General features: G+C 46.4%; 1 protein-coding gene across 2 annotated transcripts in view; it reads left to right on the forward strand.

Annotated features, from left to right (window-relative positions):
- larp4b (La ribonucleoprotein 4B) overlaps nucleotides 1-18,623 on the forward strand; it is a 154,710-nt gene that overhangs the window by 30,653 nt on the left and 105,434 nt on the right. For both annotated transcript variants that reach the window (XM_038798334.1, XM_038798335.1), the window contains exon 2: nucleotides 5,799-5,929. In XM_038798334.1, the coding sequence (XP_038654262.1) occupies nucleotides 5,849-5,929 (81 nt within the window). In that variant the 5' untranslated portion in view covers nucleotides 5,799-5,848. The remainder of the gene's footprint in view (nucleotides 1-5,798; nucleotides 5,930-18,623) is intronic.

The raw sequence follows: 18,623 nt of genomic DNA on the forward strand, positions 1-18,623 counted from the left end.
CGGAAGCAAGGGGAGGCGCTGAAGGAAGTGGAGGAGACATTGCAGCACGGTGATCAACCTACCTCGATAGGGAAGGAGATGCAGAAGGTGATGGAGATTAACAAGGATCTGCTTGGAAAAATGGAAGACCTGGAAAACAGATCCAGGCGACAAAATTTGAGGAGGCTGCCCGAAGGAGTTGAAGGGCCGAGGCCGACTGAGTATTTTGCTGCGATGCTGGCAAAACTCTTGGGGGAGGGAGAAGATCCCTCCCGATATGAACTGGATCGGGCTCATCGGTCGTGGAGGCTTGTACCAAAGGCGAGTGAGCCGCCAAGGGCAGTGACTGTGCTTCCGTAGGTACAGTGTGAAGGAGAAGGTCCTGTGCTGGGCCAAGCAGAAGCGGGTGGTGCAGTGGGCTGGAGCTGGTATATGTGTATACCAGGACTTTACGGTGGAGCTGGCGAGGAGGTGGGCTGCTTTCAACCGGGTGAAGAGGGCACTGTACATTAGCAAGGTGCAGTGTGGCATTGTATATTCAGCGAAGCTGAGGGTGACTTATAAGGTCAAGGACTTTTATTTTGGAACGGCGGAAGCAGCAGAGGAGATTGCGAAGGGAGAAGGACTGTGGCAGAATTGAGAAATGGCCATGTGCCGATGTAACCTCACGACTGTATTTTCTTCCTTTTTGTTTCTCTGCGTGCGGGTGTATGGGCTAAAGGGGCCGATGATTAATATATTTGGACAAGGGAAGTGATGGAACTTTCACTTGAAGTGAGGGCTCTTTGGGGTGTAGGTGGATATGCGGGGTTTGTGTGCTAAAAGGGGATTTCTGGGCTTTCCTAGTGCCGAGCAAGGGGGAAAGGGACCCGGGCGGGGGCCTCCACGCTGGCCGGTTTAAGCCGGCCAGTGAACGGGAGGGAGGTGCTGTGGCCATCGGAGGCTGGCAGAACGGGGTCCGAGTGGTCGAGCTGGGGTGGAAAGTTGGGGGGAAAGGAACCTAGGTTGGGGGAAGGGGTTTTACAAGAGGCAGTGGACGGGAGGAGTTGTGGGGGTTACAACTCTTGGGTATCATGTACGGCACTCTTTCAGAGGTTGGACGGCGTTGAGTGCTTGGCTGGGGGGGGTGGGGGGGGGGTTTGACCATGGGCGGTCCCGGACTCCTTTTTTCTTTTTCTCCTTTGTTTTTTGTTTCCACCGTGGGAGGGTTTGTTTTATTGGATGCATATATTGACAGGTGGGCCGTTGTTTGGGATGGTGGTTGTTAAGGGGATTGATTTTGTATTTTTTACCGTTTACTGTTTGTGGGTGGGGTGTGAATTTTGAAGGAAAACGTGAAGGAAAAAATGGAGAATAAAAACATGTATTAAAAAATTTAAAAAAAAAAAATGTTGGCGTAGATGCCTTCTTTGGACTTATCATTGGCATCAAGGGTTGGGGCTTACGCATTCAACGATTGTTGCCGGTTCTGAGAAAGTTGTCGTCACCAGGGGCATGAGATGCTCATAGTTGCCGATGGGGATCTCTCAATTGGCAAGTTCATTCTTGATGGCGAATCCCATTCCATGCATTCTGGGCTGATCCTTTGGCTTTCCTCGAAGATGTAACCACAGCCATCTTCTCTCTGCTGTCCTTCACCTGCTTTTTGGGTCTCTTTGCAGGGCAGCGACATAAATAATAATAATCGCTTATTGTCACAAGTAGGCTTCAATGAAGTTACTGTGAAAAGCATCTAGTCGCCACATTCCGGTGCCTGTTCGTGGAGGCTGGCACGGGAATTGAACCCGTGCTGCTGTCCTGTTCTGCATTTCAAGCCAGCTGTTTAGCCCACTGTGCTAAGCCATGTCATCTTTTTGGATGGCACCGTCCTTCAGGTTGCAACTTGGTCAGAGCACTAAACTTCAGTATGATTCCCTATACACTATTGATTCGATATTCTATCTGCTACTATTAACTCCATTGTGCTGGACTTGGCAAGCTGCTTCCCAACCCTGAGTCTCTCTCCCAGCGTGCCATTTTATTACGTCACCTATTTGATTCCTTTGTCACTGAATTCACTTTTGATTTGTCCTGGTTTTTGCTAGCAAATTCTGTAAAGCTTGTTCTGTAGTTGCTTTGCTTCATGTCTCAATCCATTCTCTAGTTTAATATCACGTGCACATGAAGCACATGCTTTTTCAGATTGCAAGTAGATGGAGTCTCAGATGTGGTTTGCTAGCCAGGTTGGTGATGTAACAGACTATTTTTAGGGGCCCTTTTTTTGTACCCTTCCCCCATGCGGAGGGACCCAAGGGGTTCCTTAAGAGGGCTGCTCAGTTATGAAGAAAGCTGCTGAAATGCCCTCTTCTTTCTATTCCAAGAACGAGATGACAATCAAATTTCATTGCCTACATGCCGGTCCAAAGGTAGGGGCTTGCAGATCTCACAATCCCTGTGACTTCTTGCCAATCGTCAGTGTTTGTTTGTATAGTGGGTGTGTTGGTTTCCTCTAGGTAGACGCCTGGTGTGGGACATCTTTTAATGTGGGTATGCCGTTGCACATCAGACGCACTGTCCTTGACAGAGTCTAGGTCCAGTTCCAACGGCAAGGGAACATCGACTGGGGATCTCCCCAATGCTGAAATCTTCATATGCCATCAAAACCATATGAGGATCTTTTGCCTGATCAGCCATTAAGGATTGTTTTGGATTGTGCTTTGAATGTCTGGTCCCTCCTCTCCGACCGTACCGTCATGGTTGACCCTGCCAGGAGCTTAAGCCTCCTGGTGGCATTGCTCTCTGGGTCAATGGAATGTTCAAGTCTGTCCACCACAACAAGGAGGCTATCCAAAGGAGGGTTTGAGTAGTTTAAAATGCACTATTGTAGTCCAGGAATTTTTTTTCTAGCATCGCGTAATGATCACAATAAACATATTTATTCTGATCAGTACAAATATATTTAGTGAGGGATGAGCAATAAATACTGAGCATTGCCAGTGATGTCCATATTTAAATAATGAAGTCATGAGGCTGCAAGGTAGTTCATATATTTCTGATTATTTGGATCTTTTATTTAGAGGGACCTTGGTTCTGCAAGTTTATTTGAAAAGGTGGTCTGTTTTTGGCTGCTGTGCTGAATTATGCAAACATTTTTCATCCAAAAAGTAGTTTATTCCTCCTTGATCTAAAACTGATAAGACCATAAGACATAGGAGCAGAAAAAGGCCACTTGGCCCATCATGTCTGCTCCTCAATACGATCATGGCTGTTATTTTTCTCTTCCCCCATTCTCCTGCCTTCTCCCAATACCGTGGGCAACACAGTAGCACAAGTGGCTAGCACTGTGGTTTCACAGCGCCAGGGTCCCAGGTTCGATTCACCACTGGGTCACTCTCTGTGCGGAGTCTGCACGTTCTCTCCGTGTCTGCGTGGGTTTCCTCCAGGTGCTCTGGTTCTAGTTTTTCCTACAAGTGGAAACATCCTCGCCACGTCCACTCTATCCAGGCCTTGCAGTATCCTGTAAATTTCAATAAGATCCCCCCTCATCCTTATAAACTCCAATGAGTACAGACCCAGAGTCCTCAACCGTTCCTCATACGACAAGCTATTCATTCCAGGGATCATTCTTGTGAACCACCTCATACTCGCAGCGGCTGTGATCCGAAATCTAGGGGCTGGTTTAGCTCACTGGGCTAAATCGCTGGCTTTTAAAGCAGACCCAGGCATGCCAGCAGCACAGTTCAATTCCCGTACCAGCCTCCCCGGACAGGCGCCGGAATGTGGCGACTAGGGGCTTTTCACAGTAACTTCATTGAAGCCTACTTGTGACAATAAACGATTTTCATTTCATTTTTCATTTCATGGCCCTCTCCCAAGGCCAGAGTGAGAAGTTCAAGTGGGTGCAATCAGTAGATTATTTTGCACTGGGGCATGTAGTTTAGATTTGAGTTGATACAGGAATTTATGAAAGGGTTAATAACTGTTGTCAGGTAGGTGTAAGTAAAGCTCCAGCAATGGTAAGTTCCTGTTTAACAATTTGCTTTGCAACAGGGCTGTTTAGAGAATCTTAAATTGTTGCAGCATGGCGTTTCATCTGGTGCCAAGCAAAGCCGTGAGGGAATACTGCATTCAGTAGGTTCTGTCTTTTGTGTGAGACTTTCAACTGCCCTCGGGTGGATGTATAAGATCTCATTACACTCTTCAAAGAAGAGCCGGGTGGGAGGACTCCCCTGGTGCTTCAGTCGATATTTATCCCTAAACCAGCATCACTAAAATAAAATCCCTCAAACATTTATTTCATTGTTGTTCTGGAGCCTTGCTCTGTTACGGTACCTGGACTAGGTGCCAATTTATATGAAGAAACCAGACGAGACCCCAACAATTTTTCGATTTGGAAACTTGAGGAAAGGATACTTCGTTCTAGGAGTGAATTCACTGCCAACTAGAGATCTTTTATTTTAAAACAAACTATTGTTAACACAAGATTAACAACAGGAAAAACAGCTTTTCAATTAACAGTTGAACAGTTGTGAAAAGAAAAAGACTGAGTTTACTTCCCCATCTACTTCTAAAATTTCAACGACGCAAAATCTGCATTTGGTCAAATGCCACTTAATAATAAAGTTTACACTTGGGGGGGGGGGGGGGGGGGGGGGGGGGGGGGGGAAAGAGAAGAAGGGGAGAGCTTTCAGAAGTCAGTCTGAGAAACACATTCATTACTCCGAAATCAGAGCAGAACTAAAACAAAACAACGCCGGGCAGTGCTGAGAAAACGAAACTCAGCCCCTCCCATGAGGGACATCGCAGCCTGCTTAGCTGGTAACACATTAACCATAGCTTTAGCAGACGTGTAATCTGGATACTTTAACCCAAGTTATTTGAATTACATTACTGCAACAGACAAAATACAATATATATTAAAAATTCCTGTATTCACCACACTGTTTCACTGTGTTTTCTACCTTACATTAGTGACACTCAAAAGGTGGTACTTTGGCTGTAAAACTCTTTGGGTTTGAGTGCCATGTTACCATTTTGCTGACTAGTAAAAACAATCCATCACTATGTACCTCGCCATACCCGTTAGAATCTTGAAGACTTGAATCAGGTGACCCCCCCTCCCAATATATTGGCTACGATCATCCGTTCTCCAGAGGGTTGTACCCCGGATGATGTGCTGGGACCTCCCACACAAGGACTGCATGGGAACTTTCATCTTCCATTGGACAATTACCCAGCATCAGGAATCCTCAAACTCTGATTTGAAGTCTGAGATTTTGGATGGTTCTGACTTATTAGCAGAATGGTTACCTAGGAAAAGATATTAGAAGGATTAAAACCAGTTCTAACTCATTAGTAACTATACTTCTAATGTCCCCATACCCGCCCAGTTCTCAACTCTCCTTGTAGCTAGGGCATTTAAACTTACCTTTTCGCAGCACTAGCTGCCATATTTAGCTATCATGGCTTTGTCTTCTGACACTTCTCTACTACACTGATGGACTCCAGGCATGGCAATGGCCACCTTTCTCAGCAGATGTGGGTCAGAGGTTTGGCTTTGAAATGTGGTACTCCAGACATTGGTAGAAAAATAGAGAGGAGTGGCAATCCAGCAGTGTTTGCCACCCCGTGGAAGATTAGGCCCATTATATGCAGTGAAAAATGTTCCAATTTCTCAAGCCCTTTATACCAGCAGTTTTTTTTACCACAGTTAAGGCACCAGTGAATCTGCACTCATCATCCTTTTTATATACTCACATACTGCTAATATTAAATTTTGAATCCTATTTAATTGTATTTGTAAATTTGAGGCAATTGCTCATCTATATTTTGGTTCACAGATTCTTTGACGAGCAAAATTCTCTCTACGGAGCCAAAAAGCAGACGGCTCATGACTTCTGACCAGGACACTAAAGTTGTGGCTGAACCGCAGGTGCAGCAAGTGCAAGAAGTTGTAGACAGTTCACCTCTGGTAAGTTGCTAGAAACATGTTTCTAATTATTCTATTTTATCTCTCAAATCAACATAATTGTTTATTAGAAACTGAAACACTAAATGCATGTAATCTATCAACATATGGGCAAAAGGCAGGTTATGCTTTGGTTTTACAATCCTTGGGTCAATAATAAACGTCAAACATAACTTCCTGATTCGCTTTGTTTTACTGTAAAATAAAAATGAGCTGGATTTGTTACTGAGTGCTTTAATTCAACAAATAACTTGATAGATATTGGTGTGCTGGCCAAGATAACTATAGGTGATTCGGAATATTTTTCTTTTGGCCCAATATGTAGTGTCATTAAGCGTTTGGGTTTGGTAAGAAATGAGCGAGATGGACGATGATGCTGTAATCTGTGCTAAAATGAGGAATTCCTTGCACCTGGTGCAAAACTCTTCAGACGAGAATACCTTCTTGGACAACTAGTGATCTGTAGTTGCTGAAGCATTTTTACTGTAGACCTGTTTGCTTGGAATGCAGTTTTTGTGATGGTGACCATGTTGGAAAGTCATCTGAAAAGTTTGGGCATTGCAAACACTGATTCTTCAGAACTTGATTTTAAATCCAGTCTGCTAATTGCACAACCATCTAAAATGGGTCCCTATCAGTTGCCAGAGGCTTTTGTGACATTTGTTCTTTCTGCATTTAAGTTCAGATTCTGAATCTGCAGTATATGTTCTAGTTCACTGCAAATCAAATTGTTGGCAAGAAGCATTCTAACATTAAAAAAAATAAAATAAAAATAAAAATCGCTTATTGTCACAGGTAGGCTTCAAATGAAGTTACTGTGAAAAGCCCCTAGTCGCCACATCCCAGCGCCTGTTCGGAGAGGCCGGTCCGGGAATTGAACCGTTCTGCTGGCCTGCCTGGGTCTGCTTTAAAAGCCAGCGATTTAGCCCAGTGTGCTAAACCAGCTCCAACATGACATGATCATTTTGATTAAAAACTACACATTTTTGGATGAAACATTAAACTGAGGTCCTGCCAGCTCAGTAAAAGGTCCTAAGGCACCATTTAAAATAAAACTATTTGGCATTACAAACAACCACAATATAAAAATAGAGTACAAAGAACAATAGTCATAATACAACCGCTGACGTCCGTCCCTCCAAGGCCTGCCTACTTAACCCCCTACTCTATGCTACCCTAACCCCCCCACCCCCCTGCTGACAATTAATTCTCCGCAAAGAAGTCAATGAATGGTTGCCACCTCCGGGCGAACCCTCACACCGACCCTCTCAAGGCGAACTTGATCTTTTCCAGGCCGAGAGAGCTCGCTATGTCGGTTAACCAGACCTCTGACTTCGGATGCCTAGAATCCCTCCAAGCCAGTAATATGCGTCGCCGGGCGACCAAGGAGGCAAAGGCCAGAACATCTGCCTCTTTCTCCTCCTGGACACCCGGGTCTTCCAATACCCCAAAAATCGCTACCCCTGAGCTCATTTCCACCCTTGTCTTCAATACTCTGGACATGACATCCGCAAACCCATGCCAGTAACCCCTAAGTTTTGGGCATGCCCAGAACATGTGGACATGGTTCCCTGGTTCACTCACACAATTGACACACTTGTCTTCCATCCCAAAAAATCTGCTCATCCGGGCCACAGTCATGTGCGCCCAGTGCACCATCTTAAATTGCATCAAGCTAAGCCTTGCGCATGTAGCGGTCGCCTGCTCAACGTCTCCGCCCAGAGGCCGTCCTCCATCTCACCCCCCAGCTGCTCCTCCCACTTATGCTTCAGCTCCTCTATATGTGTCTTCTCCACCCCCATTAATTCTTTGTAGATGTCCGAGATGCTCCTCTCCGCCACCCATCCCCTAGACAATACCCTATCCTGAATCCCTCTTAGTGGCAGGAGTGGGAAGGATGATACCTGCCTGCGCAGAAAGTCCCGCTCCTGTATATATCTAAAGTCATTCCCTGCTGCCAGCCTGAACTTCTCATCCGCGCCCACGAGCTAGGGAAGCTCCCTTCCAGAAACGGGTCTCCCATCTTCTCAATTCCTGACCGTTGCCATACCTGAAACCCCACCCCCCATCTAAGCTCCCCGAGCTAATCTGATGGTTGTCACATATTGGGGACCAAACCGATGCACCCACTGCACCAACGTACCTCCTCCACTGACCCCAGATCCTCAGGGCCGCCACCACCACGGGACTGGTGGAATATCTCGCTGGCGGGAACGGCAGAGGTGCTGTTATCAGCGCCCCCAAGCTGGTGCCCCTGCATGAACCTGCCTCCATCCGCTTCCAAACTGCCCCCATCCCCACCACCCACTTTATCATCGCAATATTGGCCGCCCAGTAATAATTACTAGTATTTGGCCGGGCAAGCCCCCCAATTTCTCTCGAGCATCACCTTTTTCACCCGTGGGAACTTACCCACCCAAAAAAAGCCCCAAATGATTTTGTTTATCCTCTTAAAGGACCGTGGGATGAAAATCGGGAGGCATTGGAACGCAAATAAAAATCCCGGCAATACTGTCATCTTAACCGTCTGCACCCTCCCCGCCAGTGATAGAAGGAGCGCATCCCATCTCCGAAACTTACCCCTCATCTGATAACCAACTGGGGCAAGTTCAACTTGTGTAACCGGCCCCAGTCGCACACCACTTGTATCCCCAGGTATCTAAAATTGTCCCCCACTAACCTGAACGGTAACTCCCCCAGCTGACCCTCCTGACCTCTTGCCTGGACTACAAACATCTCTCTTCGTTATATTCAGTTTGTATCCTGAAAACCGGCCAAATTCCACCAGAATCGCCATAATCTCCCTCATCCCTGTCCCTGGATCTGCTACATATAGGAGTAGGTCATCCGTGTACAGCGATACCCTATGCTCCACCCCTCCCAGCCCTTTCCAACCCCTGGAAGCTCTCGGAGCAATTGCCAGCGGCTCTCTGGCTAACGCAGACAGCAGTGGGGAGAGGGGACATCCCTGCCTTGTCCCCCAGTGCAGCCTAAAATAGTCAGAGGTCGTCCTGTTCGTCCTTGCACTAGCCTCTGGGACCTGGTACAACAACCTGACCCAGTCGATAAAGCATCGACCAAACACAAACCGTCCCAGCACCTCCCACAGATAGTCCCACTACCCGTTGAATGCCTTCTCCGCATCCATGGCCACAACTACCTCAACTTCCCTTCCCTCCGGGAGCATCTCATTAAGCAGCCTTCTTGTGTTGGCCACCAACTGCCTACCCTTGACATCCGGTTTGGCCCTCCATAATCACCTCCGGCACACAGTCTTCAATCTTGGGAGGCCAACACTTTGGCCAGCAGCTCAGCGGCCACATTAAGCAACGAGATCGGCCTAGAGGTCCCACACATAGAACAGTACAGCACAGAACAGGCCCTTTGGCCCTCGATGTTGTGCCGAGCAATGATCACCCTACTCAAACCCACGTATCCACCCTATACCCGTAACCCAACAAACACCCCCCCCCCCCCCCCCCCCCCCCCCCCCCCCCCCCCCCCCCGACCTTCCTTTTTAGGACACTACGGGCAATTTAGCATGGCCAATCCACCTAACCCGCACATCTTTGGACTGTGGGAGGAAACCGGAGGAAACCTACGCGCACACGGGGAGGACGTGCAGACTCTGCACAGACAGTGACCCAGCCGGGAACCGAACCTGGGACCCTGGAACTGTGAAGCATTTATGCTAACTACCATGCTACCGTGCTGCACACAGCTCCAGGTTCTTGTCCCACTTCAGTATTAACAAAATGGTGGCCTGTGACATCATCGGGGGCAATATCCCTCGCCTCGTTAAGAACTTTGACCAGTGATGGCCCTAATATCCCTGAAAATTTCTTGTAAAATTCCACTTTGAACCCGTCCGCCCCGGGGCTTTACCCGACTGCATTGCCTTCAAGCTCTCAGAAATTTCTTCGGCCCTAATCGGAGCACCCAACCCATCCACCAGCTCCCTGCCCACCCTTGGGAAAGTCAGCCTGTCCAGAAGTCGTTTAATCTCCTCAGGCCCCGTGGGGGGTTCCGAGCGATAGAGTCTGCTGTTAAAGTCCCTAAACGCCCTGTTTAGCCCAGCCGAATCCCCTACCAGGGTCCCATCTCTGTTGACCAATTTATCAATTCCCCTGGCCGCCTCCCTCTTTCTCAACTGCTGTGCCAGCATTCTGCTGGCCTTCTTCCCATATTCATAAAATGTCCCCCTCGCCTTTCTAAGCTGCTCCACTGCCTTGCCCGTGGACAGCACCCCGAACTCAGCCTGCAGCCTCCGGCGTTCCCTTAACAGTTCCATCCCCGGGTCACCGCATACCTGCTATCTATCTGTAAGATCTCCTTGATCAGTCGCTCCGTCTCTGCCCTATCCATCCTGTCCCTGAGATGGGATTGAGATGAGCTCCCCTCTCACCACTGCCTTCAGCGCCTCCCAGACCACACTGCTGAGACCCCCCCCCCCCCGTGTCGTTGACCTGCAGGTAGTTCTTCATGCACTTCCTTACTCTCTTGCACACCGCCTCGTCCACCAACAAGCCCACGTCCAATCGTCATTGCGGGCGCTGGAAGCTCTCCTTACTAACCTGCAGTTCCACCCAATGTCGGGCATGATCCGAAATAGTGATGGCCGAGTACCCCGTGTCCACCACCCCCGCCAGCAGATCCTTACTCAAAACGGAAAAAGTCAGTCCGGGAATACACCTTATGTACATGTGAGTAGAAAGAGAACTCCCTAATGGTCGGCTGCCTAAACCTCCATGGGTCGACCCCTCCCATCTGTTCCATGAACCCTATCAGCTCCTTTGCCATCGCTGGCACCCTCCCAGTTTTCGAGCACGACCGGTCCAGGCCGGGGCCGAAAACCGTATTAAAATCCCCTCCCATCACTAGCTTGTGCGAGTCCAGATCCGGTATCTTCCCCAGTACCCCCTTAATGAATTCAACATCGTCCTAATTTGGTGCGTATACATTAACCGATACCACCTTCTTCCCATCCAGCTTACCGCTCACCAGGAAATAACCCCCCCCCCCCCCAATCCAGAACTCTTCTATCTGCCTGGAATTGCACCCGCTTATTAATTAACATCGACACCCCTCGTCTTGGTATCCAGCCCCGAATGGAAGACCTGACTGACCCAGCCCTTCCTCAGCCTAACTTGATCCGCTACTTTCAAGTGCGTCCCGGGTTGCTGCTGCTATTGACCAAGTAACCTATCTTTGAGCCAGGAAGCCCAGAAATAGGGTGGATACGTGGGTTTGAGTGGGGTGATCATGGCTTGGCGCAGCATTGAGGGCCGAAGGGCCTGTTCTGTGCTGTGCTGTTCTATGTTCTACTAGGCATGAAATCAGGAGCTTTCACAAATTAAATCCGGAATCCAATTCCAAATCCAATTGGGCACTACAGCGACACAGTGGTTGGCACTGCTGCCTCGCATCGCCGGGGACAACGGTTCGATTCCGGCCTTGGTGGGCTGTCTGTGTGGAGTTTGCGCATTCTCCCTGTGTCTGTGTGGATTTCCTCCGGGTGCTCCGGTTTCCTCCCACGGTCCAGGGATGTGCAGGTTGGGTGGATTGTCCATGCTAAATTGTCCCCTAGTGTCCAACGGTTAGGTGGGGTTACAAGAATAGAGTGGAGAGTGGGCCTAAATAGGGTGCTCTTTCAGAGGGTTGGTGCAGACTCTTTTTTTCTTTTTCTTTTTTTTTATAAATTTAGATTAGCCAATTATTTTTTTCAATTAAGGGGCAATTTAGCGTGGCCAATCCACCTACTCTGCACATTTTTGGGTTGTGGGGGTGAAACCCACGCAGACACGGGGAGAATGTGCAAACTCCACACGGACAGTGACCCAGAGCCGGGATCGAACCTGGGACCTCAGCGCCGTGAGGCGGTTGTGCTAACCACTAGGCCACCGTGCTGCCCTTGGGTTGGTGCAGACTCGATGGGCTGAATGGCCTCCTTCTGCACTGTAGAGATTTAATGAAAAAAAAGGCTGCCATCGTTTATAGAACCCTTGTATTGATCCTCTCAGGGCAAATTTGACCCTTTCCAATTTTATAAATCCCGCCATGTCACTGATCCAGGTCTCCAAACTTGGGGGCCTTGCATCCTTCCACTGTAGCAGAATCCTTCGTCGGGCTACTAGGGACGCAAAGGCCAGGACACCGGCCTCTTTCGCCTCCTGCACTCACGGCTCTACCGCAACTCCAAAAATTGCGAGTCCCCACCCTGGTTTGACCCTGGATCCAACCACCCTCGACACCGTCCCCGCCACCCCCTTCCAGAATTCTTCCAGTGCTGGGCATGCCCAGAACATATGGGCGTGGTTCGCTGGACTCCCCGAACATCTGGTGCACCTGTCCTCACCCCCAAAGAACCTACTCATCCTAGTCCCGGACATGTGGGCCCGGTGCAGCACCTTCAAATGTCCGCACTTTCAAAACCAAAACTCAAAACCATGAAAAAGTCTGAGGGAAAAGGTCCAAAAGCCCGGCCAGAGCGGGAGCCATCAAGTGTGCGACTTACTCCCTCATAACCGCCACCGGAAGTTCCCATAGGCATCATTTTGAAGAAAAGCTCAAATTGGATGAGGCATGGGAGTCGTATCTCTTATCTCCTGACCAACGTAAGATTATCTAGTTATAACATTGCTCTTTGGAGGAGTTTGGTTTGCATTTTTTTCTTGCATGACTGTACTTAGCATTGAACATAGAACATACAGTGCAGAAGGAGGCCATTCGGCCCATCGAGTCTGCGCCGACCCTCTTTGGTGAGGTCCCGGAGGACTGGAGAATTGCTAATATTGTCCCTTTGTTTAAGAAGGGTAGCAGGGATAATCCAGGGAATTATAGACCTGTGAGCTTGACGTCAGTGGTAGGCAAACTGGTGGAGAAGATACTGAGGGATAGGATCTATTCACATTTGGAAGAAAATAGACTTATCAGTGATAGGCAGCATGGCTGTAGATGTCATATACATGGACTTCAGTAAAGCATTTGATAAAGTTCCCATGGCAGGTTGATGGAAAAAGTGAAGTCATATGGGGTTCAGGGTGTACTAGCTAGATGGATAAAGAACTGGCTGGGCAACAGGAGACAGAGAGCAGTGGTGGAAGGGAGTGTCTCAAAATGGAGAAAGGTGACTAGTGGTGTTCCACAGGGATTCGCGCTCGGACCACTATTGTTTGTGAAATTCATAAATGATCTGGACGAAGGTATAGGTGGTCTGATGAGCACGTTTGCAGATGATACTAAGATTGGTGGAGTTGTAGATAGCGAGGAGGACTGTCAGAGAATACAGCAAAATATAGATAGATTGGAGAGTTGGGGAGAGAATTAGCAGATGGAGTTCAATCCAGGCAAATGCGAGGTGATGCATTTTGGAAGATCTAATTCAAGAGTGGACGATATAGTCAATGGAAATGTCCTGGGTGAAATTGATGTACAGAGAGATCTGGGAGTTCAGGTCCATTGTACGCTGAAGGTGGCAACGCAGGTCGATAGAGTGGCCAAGAAGGCATACAGCATGCTTGCCTTCATTGGACGGGGTATTGAGTACAAGTTGTATAGGACTTTGGTTAGGCCACATTTGGAATACTGCGTGCAGTTCTGGTTGCCACATTACCAGAAGGATGTGGATGCTTTAGAGAGGGTGCAGAGGAGGTTCACCAGGATGTTGCCTGGTATGGAAGGTGCTGGCTATGAAGAAAGGTTGAGTAGATTAGGATCATTTTCGTTGGAAAGACAGAGGTTGAGGGGGGACCTGATTGAGGTCTACAAAATTGAGGTATGTACAGGGTGGATAGCAACAAGCTTTTTCCAAGAGTGGGGGTGTCAATTACAAGGGGTCACGATTTCAAGGTGAGAGGGGGAAAGTTTAAGGGAGATGTGCGTGGAATGTTTTTTACGCAGAGGGTGGTGGGTGCCTGGAATGCTTTGCCAGCGGAGGTGGTAGAGGCGGGCACTATCGCATCATTTTTTAAAAATAAATTTAGATTAGCCAATTATTTTTTCTAATTAAGGGGCAATTTAGCGTGGCCAATCCACCTACTCTGCGGATTTTTGGGTTGTGGGGGCGAAACCCATGCAGACATGGGGAGAATGTGCAAACTCCACACACAGTGACCCAGAGCCGGGATCGAATCTGGGACCTCAGTGCCGTGAGGCGGTTGTGCTAACCACTAGGCCACCGTGCTGCCCTTCTATCGCATCATTTAAGATGCATCTGGACAGATATATGAACGGGCGGGGAGCAGAGGGAAGTAGATCCTTGGAAAATAGGCACCAGGTTTAAATAAAGGATCTGGATTGGCGCAGGCTGGGAGGGCCGAAGGGCCTGTTCCTGTGCTGTAATTTTCTTTGTTCTTTGTTCACCCTATCCCCGTAACCCAATAACAATTTTTAGCATGGCCAATCCACCTAACCTGCACGTCTTTGGACTGTGGGAGGAAACCGGAGCACCCGGAGGAAACACAAGCAGACATGGGGCGAATGTGCAGACTCCGCACAGACTGTGACCCAGCGAGGAATCGACCTGGGACCCTGGTGCTGTGAAGCCACAGTGCTAGCCACATGTGCACCGTGCTGCCCTTGTGCTACTGTGCTGAGATTGCGATGGATGCTATTTAATTTGCAAGTCTTTTTTTCTTGGTACAATATTTGTTCCCTGAATGCCAGTGATAAATTGGAAATGGAGCACTTTTCTGAATCGCTGAATTGTTAGTGCAGGAGGAGGCCATTCGACCCATCATTTCTGCACTAGCTCCACGAAATGAGAAATTCACCTCGTGCCATTCCCCTACCTGTCAATCTTCCTCTTCAGATTGCAATCTAACTTCCCGTTGAATGTTTTGATTGAAGGTGCCTCCACCAGGCAGTGCATTCCAAACCCTAGCCACATGCTATGAAATATTTTCCGTTGGTTGCTTTTGCCAGTTAGTTTAAATGTGTGCCCTCTTTCGCGATCTTTCCGCCAAATGAAATATTTCTCTATCTACTGTCAAATTCCAAAAAATAGCTCGCTTGAGAAGAGTATGCACCATATGTGATTGTGACATTCAAATATTCATTATCCACAGCATCTTTTAGGGGAAAAAAAACAATGTTACGACTTGAATAGTTTTACAGCGCAATTACCAGTTCCAGAAATATATCCACTGTTCTGTCAGCAACTTTCACCATGTAGTTTGGCTGTTGCTGGTGATCAAGGGAGAATTATTGTGTGATTGCTGCTTGGCCAGGGGGAGGGGGCTTGATATTCATGTATTAGTTGAGGAGCTGTGGGGAAAGATAACCAGATGTCTAAAGTGTTAAGATGTTCAAAACCTGTTGTGTTCTTTTTTGTTCATTTGGTTTATTGAGTTCATCAATCCTTTGAAGTTGATTTGAAAACCTTGCTGCGGCACTGTTGCCATTTGAGATGGTGGTAGATGAGCTTGGGAAGATGAAACCTGGCATATCTGTTTAATGGCATTACCTTTTGTAATCAAATGTTTCTGGATTATGCTGGTCACAATCCAGAATGACCACTGGGCTATGCCTGGCTGAGCCCTTTACTCTATTCTTGTCAGAATGAGGACCACAGTTACCGAAACTCTGGTTTGAGCTAATCCGTCAGAGCCATGGCAGTCATGTCTGGGGCTTTGCCTGTTGTGAACTTCATTACTTAATGCTAAGATTGCTCATGCTGAGAATCAACATTGCAGTGTTAATGTAAGCCTACTTGTGACGATAAAGAGTTTTATTATTAATGCTGCTGTTGGTCAGTTAAGATTAGTTTCAGCATTTGACTGTCACAAGCTTCTGCTTTTGCATTTATTGTTACTGCTGTCCTGAGGTAAAATTATATACTTACAAGCATATTGCCCGTGATGCATTTTTGTTTTAAGGAATTTGTTTCCCTGAACAAGCATCACCAATGCGCAGTATTTTTAAAATTCTGGTCTGAACTAAAATCCAAAACGGGCATAAAATTGAGTTTTTTTTTTGTCGTACCGGACAGAAAATGTTCAACACAGCCCCATTCCTTTGCACAGCAAGGGCAACTAAAAATATTTCGCGCAGACTAATGGACCAACAGGATTTCACTTCTTTTAATAAAATAAATTGGAACAGACTAATTAAAAAAAAACAAAATGCTGGAAAAAGGCAGCCGGTTTGGCAGCATCGGTGGAGAAAGAGTTGATATTTAACATGTGTTTTTCCAGCATATCCTGGTTTTGTTTCAGATTTCCGGTATCTGCAAAATTTTGCTTTTATTTTAGAACAAGCCATTGCTATATCTAAATTGTTTTCAGTTATTGGCATAATTTAGGCTGGATATGGTGGGAGGAGAAAGTTTCAATTGAAATCTGGAATTCCGGCAGTTTGTTTAAGAATGTAATTAGTCATTGCCGAATGCAGGGTTAATGATGGATATATACCTCCATTGTAAAATCTGACAGCATAAAAGTAGAAAGTTGACGTAAATGTTTTAATTTTGGAATGAGTTAGCCCAGCTGTGCTATTCAGTTTTGAGTGGCAGTAGCACATGAATTTTTAACAGCCTTAAACGTTCTATTTTTGGTACGTGGGTGTTGGCTAGCCCAGTTGGAAGCTTGTTTTATAGCACTTGTGAGCTTTTTAGTGTGCAAGGTTGATGTGGTAGCTCCTAACTATGGGCTGCTGCTTCAGTAAAGAGAGAAATCCGTTGTCCAAAAATGTCACTGAAAGAGCAAGTTTGTTGAGGAATTCGGGAAGTGAAACAGATATTGAATACTGGATGCAAAACCCAGGGTCAATACTTGAAGAAATAACTGAGAATGGGAATTTGGATGAACGTGCTCAAGAATATGGCAAGCTGACGACTGCACGTTGTGCGAATGTAAGCGTGGATACCCACCAAGGATGGTTGAAGAATAGCAGATGTGTGATCTGGCTTTTGCTGATGAAGAAGCCCTTTTACCAAAGTCAAGTGTCCTTGCAGCAAGCTGAAAATCTAAGGAAAATTAGTGAAGAGTTTGTGACAAATGATCCGTTGGAAAATGTACAAAAGAGCAATCTATGGAAGCCCATTGATCCATCGAAGGAAAGAATCCTGCATGTTAAAGGCAAGGAACATCTGAAAAAGGACTACAGAAAGTTATGCAGTCCTGTTAAAATAGATGAAAAATCTGTTGAGAGGCATGAAACTGAAAATACTTCTAGAGGTGCACTATCTCAATTGGGTCAGTTTCACCCAGAGGAAAATGCTGTGCTCTCTCGCCCTGAGATTTCCTTAAATGGTGCAAATTTGTCAAGTTGCCAGATGATTTTTGAGAATTCCCATTTGCAGCAGCAAGAACTCAGTTGTAACCTGCTAATGGCAGAGGCTGAAAATGATGGTAAAAATAGCAAGACTGAGGGAATTCAATTTACTATAACATCACATAATATACAAGAACAATTTTTGGATACCAGCAACATGTCTTTTGAAATAGACATTAAATCGAGAACCAATGATTTTTATAGTATTTGCACAATAGATCTAGAGGATATAGAAAATGATGAAGGGGCATCTGTTTTTCCTCCTAATCAAATTGCTTCAGATCTGAACAGTTCAGCTGTTGTAGCTGAGAGAAAGCGAACATGGTATGTTGACACTGATGTAGATTTTTCAAGACATTGTCCTCCAAGTACAGCGGCTGTTTCTGATCAGGAAGTAGTTCAAGTAGCACAATCAATGATCATAGGACTGGACACTGTGAAGCAGCAAGATTTTCCCACTGAAATAACCACTGATGCACAAGCCACTTTGCCACTGATGTCAAAATCAAACACTGTACTTGCATCTGCTGAAATGGCCAAAAATGAAGCGAGAAGCCTTGATCCTCAACCTAACAGTGGAAAGAAACACAGCCATGTAAAGTCTTCAGTTCCTGAGGACTTGGTAAATTACTTCATTAGTTCAGACACTTGTGCTTCAAAATATGCAAATATTTACAATCATGCCAAATGCTCCCATCTGTGTGAGGCAAATCAGAAAGTGAGAGAGTCCCCTACTAAGCATAGCACTAAATTTGAAGGCACAGGAACTAATGTATATCAACAACGCAAGCTGAATATGTTAGAATCCAAAAGTATATGTCCAAACACAGCTGTACAATTGCATGATTGGGTAAGTAGCAAAAGTATTATCTCTGACCCCTCCATAACCAGCCTGCCAAAGTTGAATAATTCATTGCCTGGCAATTCTCTGATAGAAAAAATGCCAAATTTGAACATTAAATCCAAATTGAACTGTTGCAGTCAATGTAATGAAGGTAACCTAATTCCTATCCACCTAGTCTGTGCACCATCTAATTTACTGGAAACCGAGTTTACCCGTCGGATGAGTAAAACTGGATTACAACAGGATCAAACAGCTACATTATGTAATGTAAACACTCATGTGGAATCCCTGGAAGATAAATACTCTGATATAAATTTGTTACAATCCTTACCTGTACCGTCTGTTGGGAAAATATTTGATATTGTGAAAGCTGAAGGGAACAGTTTGAAATCCAATTGCTGTTTGAAGTTGGTTGCTGTAGCTCCTAACAGTAATTCTACCATTGAGGAGCAACTACTTAATCACAGAAGCAGTGCTAACCAAAATAGTGGAAAACATGCACCAGTGTGCATTGATGACATTTTACAAGCTGATATCAATTTGCAAGTGCCCAATGCATCTGAAGAAACTGTATTAGAAAAT

This window comes from Scyliorhinus canicula, chromosome 5 (assembly GCF_902713615.1).
Source record: "Scyliorhinus canicula chromosome 5, sScyCan1.1, whole genome shotgun sequence".
Classification (NCBI taxonomy): domain Eukaryota; kingdom Metazoa; phylum Chordata; class Chondrichthyes; order Carcharhiniformes; family Scyliorhinidae; genus Scyliorhinus; species Scyliorhinus canicula.